Below are 8,747 nucleotides of genomic sequence, written 5' to 3' on the forward strand. Positions count from 1 at the left end.
CCACAATGATTACAAGTCCTGATCTGGACTCCTTTGTTTGTTGTGCTTTATGTTCACAAATAATACCACCACTACCTTCCAACACTACTTTTCATCGGATTCGGGAGTACAGGCCTTTCAGAACACGGTATTACACTCATCGTGATATACTGGGTAAGTTTGCTTCTGAAATCCTTTCCTTGCAATCTGAGATTCAGGAAAACTGCAAGAGCTGTTGTATCTCACTGTTCTTGACAATCACGAAAGCATGCACATCTTGGTAAGGAAACCTTCTGAACATTAATACATCCAGCACATTGAGAGAGGGGACAGGGTCAGCTGAATGTGGTGCATTAAGGCATTCAGATTTGGGGATAATGAAGTGCAAAAGAGAATTAGCTGTAACACCATTAACAAAAGTTTTCTAAGGCTCAAGTAGTTTGGGAAGAACTATGCTTGATGTAAAGTTTGCCAAGATCATCCCGTCATCCTTCAACAGGACACAGCTGGGATGTTTTATCCTGAATCCTACCTTCTGGTTCTGGCTGCTGACCTTAGATTGAGGCTCTGCAGAGCCTCTTGAGGTTTGATTTTTTTTGTGGCACACCACAATCTTAACATCAACAATGAAGGAAGACATGCAGTAGCATTCATATGGTTGAGGATTTAGCAAGAATCTGGAGTATCTTTATATGCTGCGCCTAATTGTCATAGAGGTTTCCGATAAGCAAAGTTTTGTAGAAGTCACGTTGTGCATTTTAATTGATGTGCACTGTGAAGAGAAGTGTGCTTGTTTTCTATTTTAAACAATACCAAGAGATTATCAGTTTACTGAGAGCCCTGGCAGCAGGGTGAGTGCTGTGTGTCTCTCAGAACACGAGGCTTCAACACTGTGTTAATACACAGGGTGTAAAACACGACCAGAAGGCCAGACACAGTCTATTTTCAATTATTTTCTTTTTACTGCTTAATATTAATGGACTGGGGAAAAGCTGTGCAGCCAGAGCACAACATGCTTGTTGCTAATATTTATGCACTATTGGACTTCCATTTTGCTGATTTAAATCAGCTGACCCCTTTGTCCCATCCTGCTGCTGTTTTCCACGTACTTCATGTTAGCTCCTTGAGAGGCCTCTGCTCACCCATGTGGAGTGGCAAAGAGGACTGGAGTGAACGAGGGAGACTTAATCCTCCAGTGGCTGTGTGAAAGCCAGATCTCTGGTGGCTCTATTCCTTTTTCATTTTCCTTTATACTAACCTGGGAAAATGTGACTCTTTGGCCCTGTCAAGCACGTAGAATGGGATCCAAAGCAATGCCCAGGCTTGGCACTGAGTAGGAAAGGTGTAGGGGGAGGATCTGAAATCCCGCCGTTGGAGGAGAGTTTTGAGTTGTGGAAAGGCATCTTTATCCACCTCCCTCTGCAGTTGCTTCTCTTCTGGGCAAACATTGGTGCTGAAGAGTCATGCCATGTCACTCTGAGAATATTCATTTTGTGCCCCAAGAGTAGCATGAAGGAATCTGAGGGCGTCTTGGCGCAATAAACCGTGCTGGAAGCCTTGGAGGACCCTGAGGGTACAGGGAGACAAAGAGGGCACTGTCTCACCTATAGCATCTAAAGGGAGCAAAGGCAGCCCCTGAGGTGCCGCAAGGCTTGGTCACAGACAGAAACGGGTGAATCATTCACAGGAAAGCTGAGGACTGACCTCTTGCTTGTGCCATGTGGATGACTGTCAGGACAAGGAGTCAGGAGGAACACCTGTGATGCTCTCCTGTTGTGCAGCCTTGCCTAGAAGGTGAGAGTTGGGTTCTGCACCTTCCTACTACGTTTATGGAACTGCACAAGCAATAATAAATGTGTTTTCCTACATGTGAAATGAGGGTGTGTGATTTTTAGCCTTTTGATTTTTAATTCAGAAGCAGAGCCCAGCAAAGGGGTTGGGAGAGAGGCACAGGTTTCTGCATTCCGCTTGTTTGCTGTGCATGATCTGCTTATATTGATTGTGCAGAGATTGGAGCAGACATTCAACAACAACAACATGAAAAGAAGGAGGCAGAGATACAAGAGCGCATTGAAAAAATGAAAGCTGAGCTTTGGTCTCAGGTAAATTAAATTAGACTCCTATCATTTAAATGATGGTAGTTCTTTGGAATAATTGCTATAGCGTAAAGACAGTTAATAAAGAACTTTGAGGCCACTGCTATAGAGCCGTCATTAATTTCAACTCCTTTGTTCACAGATTTCTGTCTGCACATATTTCTGATCACAACAATGCATACTTTGCATTAATAACAGATTTTACATCTGGTCTGAAAGTGGCCTCTAAAGCACACAGAAGTTATTGGTTGTTAAAGCTGTTCCCCATAGTGCTATGGAAGATTCTAAAACTGCCATTTATGTTATATGTATGTCTAGAGGTTACAACTGTGGTGGCTCAATGCTATTGTGTGGCCACATTTTAACAGGAATCACTGCAATAAAATTGACAAACGGTACAAAATGTATTTTGCCGTTTGGTTTTAAATGTAACTTGCTCTGATTTCTTAAATAGAAAATACAGAGCTATTGATTATGTAACCTCTGCTTCATCTTAATAGGATGTTAATAGAATCTGAGCAGCTACACTTAACTTGTTTTAAAGGCTGAAGTGTACAAGGAAGATGCAGTGGATAAAGCTCTCAAAGAGGCAGCCGCTAACCACAGTGCACTTGTACGAGACCTTAAACAAAAACTTGGAGAGGAATTAAGGGTATGAACAGGTTTGCTTTCATTACTGTGGAAATAGCCAGCATGGCAGAACCATGTCTTTGATAACCCAGAATGTAGTTCTTTTTTTTTTTTAAATGCTTGCCCAAACCAGGACCTTAATTCATCTGAGATTTTAACTCTAATGACAGGAGAAGTCCTTGGCCTGAAAGGTGACTGGCTTTGTCTTTGTGGTAGATGAGATGTGAGCTTGAGTTGGCTGGATTTCTAATTAACTTCAGCACATTTCATGGTTTTTTTCTTTTTTTTTCTTTTTTTTTTTTTTTGGTTGAAGTTTGTGGACTTCATTGTCAGGCCTTGATTCAGCCAGCCACTGAACCTGATCGGGTGTATTTCTTAAGGGCAGTAAAATACGGGCTTAACTTTAAATCTGTCCTGAAGTTTTATGTCCATTGAAGCTAGAAAGGTGGTTAATTGTTTGCTGAACCTGGACCCTAAGTGGGGTAGAAGAGAAGGAAGACTGCCAGCATATGTATATTTCTAAATGAAGTACAGCAACTGTAGCTTTATATTTCTATAAATGCTTAGCACATGCTTTATATGTCTGATGTATCTCTAAGAATAGACTGAAAGATATACAAAGAGAAAGAAAGGCAACTGCCTTCTGGATCTGAACCTTCCTGCTTTCTGCAACACTTCACAGGGCTTTTTACTGCTAGAGCATCCAAGCACTCCTTGGTCAGGCACTACGCAGTCTGTCTAACACCTATCATCCTTAGCTTTGCAGCCTCCCACCAGCAGATGAAGGGCACACAGAGAATTGCTGGAGTGTTTTGCTTTGGAACTTGATTTTATACAAGTTTCTGAATAGCTATCTGTTTATACTGCAGGCAGTCAAAGCAATATGCTTGGCATTTCAAGAGGAAAAACAGGGAGGTTTACAGTGGTCTTAAGTTTTCAGCAGAGTTAATTCCGTTTTATGGAGCTGTTTTCCAAGAGAGCTCTGTCTTCTGCTGTTATAGTATCTGCTGACACTAGTTGGCAGAAGCTCAGTTCCTCATGTTCAATCATTCAATTACTTGCCATAAGCCTATTATATATCTTCATAGACCTGAGTGCTCAGGATTTGAACATGTACCATTTGTCCTGATAACACTGGCTACAGTTACTGGGGACTAGGGAGCAGACCAGAATCCTACAGCTGACACAAAAGAAGAGGCAGATATAACTAAAGTGATTGCAAGATGTTTTAGATTTGGTGGTTTGTCCTTCTTGCAGTTCACATTAAGAGGTGTCCTAACAGCGAGCTAACTGCTTACTAGCAGCTGGCTTGGAGAGGTGGTGGCTGAAAATTTACTCAGTGTCTGTCTAAGCAAACAGATAGTTGCAGCCGTTAAGGCATCTCAGCGAATGAGTGCTTGAAGTGTTTTTATGTATAGGATAGGCCAAAGAGAACTGCTTTCAGCTGGTAGCTTCAGGAACGGCTTTTTGCAGCAGTGCTGATGTGGCTGTTCCACCACCACTAATAGTCAAATGGCTTTACTTAGGCTTCTTGTAGATAGGTCCTATTATTTGTCACTCTGCTTGTCAGCAGTAGACAACCAACCAGTATCCACAAAAATACACAGAATACAGAGCTTATAGTTGAGTGTGCAAAAGATTTATAGCAAACCTCATGTAACTGGTCATCCTGTATTAGAAAACCCACCAAGATCTAAGCAGCCACAGCTTTCCCAATAATGTACTGCCATTTCCACAGAGGATGTGCTTCTCAGGGCTTTTGGAAAGAACTGTGAATGGTGGCAAAGCAGTGCAGATCACTGGGCAGCAAGTGGGTTGGATTGCTTTCCTGGGTGGTCAGGCTTTGCCTATAATGGCAACAGAGGTATATTGATATATATTGAATTGTCTGAGGTTCCAGATAGATCTATGTCCAGCCAGACCACCTAAGATTAGTATTGTCATACCTTTATTTATCAGCCCAAGCAATATCTTGCTGTCAGGTATTCCAAGGACCAAGCTTCTTCTCTGTCTCACTCTAAAACCGTGCCACTGGCCATGTGAACTTGTGAAGAGAATATATCAGGGAACTTTTTGTGCCTTATGTAGAAAACATGGATGATGTGGAATGATGCTACAGTAAATCACTGTAATTGCCCTGCAATATTTTCCTGAAGTCTGTTCTGCAGGACTTTGCTGGGGATTGTTTAAAGGCAACTGAACAATAAGTTGTTGTCACTACTTTTATCTGCTTTTAACTTCGCTTAAGGAAGAGGTGAGGAAGGCAAAGGCAGAGATGAAGAAATACATGGAGGATGAGCAGAAGAGAGAGGTTGAAGCTGCAGAGCAGCGCATGGCTCATAGACTTCAGTGTGCCCTCATGGAGTGTGCCCAGGAGAAGATGCAAGCGGTGGCCGAAGCCAGGAAACAGGAGAGGGAGGCAGCCCTGAAGGAAGCAGCCAGGCAGCACAGGTGATCTTAGTGCTTCCCTTGTCTTGGCTGACAAAAATGCTCTGCTAAAGAAAATGATCGGAATTGCACCAGCATTGATTAGATGCGGGTCTTCTAGGAAAAGATTAGTAAACCCTTTAGGAAAAGAAAGGTATTTGGAAATGTGACCGGCAAGAGCTGCAGGCTCACTCTCTCTTGCTGACACCCCATGTAGAAATACAACATATTTTGTTGCTAAAAGGAAGGATCATGAAGCCAACCAAGGATCCAAAAGTTTTATTTTTATGATTGATTTAGATTCGTCAGAAATAAAGATCTCAGGGGCCTATTTGCCATTTATGACCTTTATGCAAAACTGAAAAAGACGTGTTCATATTGTGACTTGAACAGCTTTAATGTCAAAATAATAACACACCTCTCTCCCTTAAGAGTGGAATACATTTCCAGTTTTGACAGCACAAACAACAAAATAACACCGTACTCTTACAATGAAAAGATCAGTTCAGGTGTGTTCCTTTGTAAGATGCTTTTTTTTTTTTTCCTGAATAGTCACATGTAAGTTTTGATCCATTGTTTAATACCTTCATTTTCACTATTAAAACATGCCCTTTCTAACAAAGATAAATCATGTCCCACATAAACTTAGCTGGTCTCTAACTTCTCATGTTAGCAGAGTTCTGAAAAAATATCTCCAGCAAAGTGGAGGGAGCAGTAACAGAGGGCAGAAATTGTTTTCTCTACATTGAAGTATTTGGCTCAGTAACCTTAATGGATGCCTGATGCACCATTTTTTACGTGTACCTGAGCCAGCTCTAGTGAATAGTACCCATAATGTTTTGACTACACAACATAAATTGTATGTTTTATTACTGATGTGATAGCACAAAGATGTTCTCAGTACCACTTAAACAAAATTACAGATGAAGCTGTACTCTAGAAATCAGTTCCTGGATTTCACTTCAAGACAGCATTTTTGCTTGGGGGCAGAGTTGTTCAAAGTCTAACTGAAAATCAGTGTGTACTTAAGTGCTAGCTCAAACAGAGACCTGAATGAATGATGAAATAGTAATCCTTTCTATTTTTCGTTTGGAAGCAAGCATCATTAAATTATCACTGGATGTGCCATGCAGAAACGGAATCTTCTGCAGCTGCCTTTCTCTGTGTCATCAGTGGCCTTGTTTTACCCTGTTTTGTTTCAGAGGTCCTACATCAAGTTCTGATTTCATATACATTCATGGTTGAATGAGAGAGTTTTTACAACCACCTGAATAGACTCAAATTGTTTTATTAAATAAGCTGTAATAACAGGCGTTCCCTACAAATCTTTCTTTTTCTTTTTTTAAATAGCAAGCACTTAGAGCAACTCAAAGAAGAAAGTATGTTAGCTGAAGAACTACATCGTAAGAGTATAGAGCAATTAAACAAAGAAAAATGTCATGAGATTAATATTGCCCTGAGTATCGCACAAAAAGAGAATCAGATTGAAATTGAAAAACAGCTCAAAGAAGCAGAGGCCTTACATCTTGATGAGCTGGAAAACGTGGTGGTTAAGCTGAAAGCAGCAGAAGAACAGGTAAAGACTCTCATGCAAGAACTGGAAAAGATGACATATTGGAAGGACAGCCTGGAAACTGAAATACAGGCAACAAGACAAGCTTTTCAAAAGTATATTGATGCCACTTTTCCTAACCTGTCCCCTGGACAAGCAGATTTTATTCTGCCATTAAGAAAAGCATTTCAGCAGGACACTCCAAAAGAAGCAGAGGCTAGTGACAAGGAATATAAGAGAACTAGTATTGGAAGTGTGAGATCCACAGACATGGGTAAACAGAATGACAAAAAAGTGATGCTGAAAAATAAATTCATCTCTGTTCACTGAATTACATGAGTGTGGTTAGAATGATACAGAAGAAAATAACCACTGTTATGTTAAATAATGAAGTGATGAGCCACACTTAGAAATTATGCATTAATTTTGGTTTCCAAATGCTAGGGCAGAGGTTGGAACGTGTAGTACTTGAGGATGTTTCCACTGAGTCCTTATTGAGAAGGAAAATATCTGATTGGAAAATCTGTCACTTAGTTAAGCATCAGCACCTGGACTGTGAGGACTCTTGGCTCTGCCCGTGAATACTTGAGTGTGGAGTAAGACACACAAGCTTTGAACATCTGCAGCTTGGATTCTGAGACATACAGAGTGGTTATTCTGTGTGACTGTGTATGTCTATGTAGAGTACTTGCAAGTGAGTGGTTACATGATCTGAAAACTCACCTGGTTTAAGAAACAGCTTTTGGGCAAAAAGTGTGTGCTGGCAGGTATGCAAAGTAATTTTCCTGTGAGGGGACTCAAGTTTATCTGTTCACATGTGCTTGAAGCCTGCATTGCATTAGGCCAGCCTCAATACATTGATTGAGTCTGAGATTCAGCCTGCCTAAATGTCAGATTTATCTTCAATGTGTCGTAAGACATCACAGCAAGCATTCGCTTAATATTCACTAAAGCTTTGTGTTTACCTCCTTTGTTACCTGTTAATCTGAAAATGCTGTATAGCATCTGGAGTGTGAGCTGAGGAATGTAAAGGAGCTGGTCTTTACTGTAGGTGATAGAAAGTGTAATATGCTAAAAGAAACTCTCTGTTGGCATCTTCTTTAAGGGAATTTTTAAGAGAGCAATTGTACAGCATTCTTTTCCTTATGCTCAAAAACAACCTCAGAAAACAAAAAGGCAGACTAGTGTCACAGATACCCATCGTTCTACCAAACTAGGAAGTGAAGACAAGTGAAGTCACTGGTTTCTCGTGGAACAGTTTAATGAATATAAAATACTTGAGCAGATATTTGGAACACTTTGGCACTACTTCTGACCTAAATGACTGTAAAACCTTACTTCACTAAACTGTGGAAGCTCTTTCTGTGGAGAGCTGGTGCTCCCTGTTCATTTCCTCTCTTATACTCCCGGTGGAAAGAATCCAAACTTCATGTTCACAGTTGTCTAATCAAATGCATAAACTGCACAGAGCCCAAGATAAAACTTGTGTTTACATCTTAAACATTCTTCAGCAGTCTGAAATAGTCCATAAGCTGTATAAACCATTTTTTAAAGAAAACATTTACATGTGCATTAAGTATAGAAGTCTTTTGAAACTAGAGCACTAAAATACGGGAACTAAAGTACTAACAGCTGCATCATGAAATAACTAAAGCTGATAGATGCTCTCTGTTGCATCAGCTGCTCAAAGGCTTACTCCCCACGCACCGTGGAGCCCAGAGGCACAGCGGCAGCTGGGGGAACACCAACACCCAGTCAGAGGAATGAAGCTCCAATTCAACTCCTCCCGGGGAATCCCAGCGGGGCGTCAGTGCCATGGCGTGGGAGTGAGACCCATTGCTCTGAGTCAACCAGAGAGATTTTCAGGAGCACCTTGCAGACTGAGAGTGGGTACAGGCTGGAGGTATGGGACTGGAGCTATGGGATGTGGGGCAGTGCATCTGGGGATTGTACAGAGATTGTACGAAAGCTTATTATGGGATGTTTAGGGAAAGAACCAAAGGTGGAGAAAGGGGGATCAATGTGGTTTGGGGAAGAAACAGAGTGGGAAAAGAGAGGGATAA

The 8,747-nt window shown here is 41.2% G+C and overlaps 1 protein-coding gene across 1 annotated transcript; it reads left to right on the top strand.

Annotated features, from left to right (window-relative positions):
- On the top strand, positions 1-7,014 carry C3H6orf163 (chromosome 3 C6orf163 homolog). Its single transcript, XM_065631474.1, has 5 exons — positions 1-153; positions 1,987-2,081; positions 2,620-2,727; positions 4,954-5,156; positions 6,483-7,014. The coding sequence occupies exons 1-5, from the start codon at positions 6-8 to the stop codon at positions 7,012-7,014; spliced, it is 1,086 nt and encodes a 361-aa protein (XP_065487546.1). The 5' UTR covers positions 1-5.
- The last annotated feature ends 1,733 nt before the right edge of the window (positions 7,015-8,747 follow it).

The sequence above is a fragment of the Caloenas nicobarica genome, chromosome 3, assembly GCF_036013445.1.
Source record: "Caloenas nicobarica isolate bCalNic1 chromosome 3, bCalNic1.hap1, whole genome shotgun sequence".
Classification (NCBI taxonomy): domain Eukaryota; kingdom Metazoa; phylum Chordata; class Aves; order Columbiformes; family Columbidae; genus Caloenas; species Caloenas nicobarica.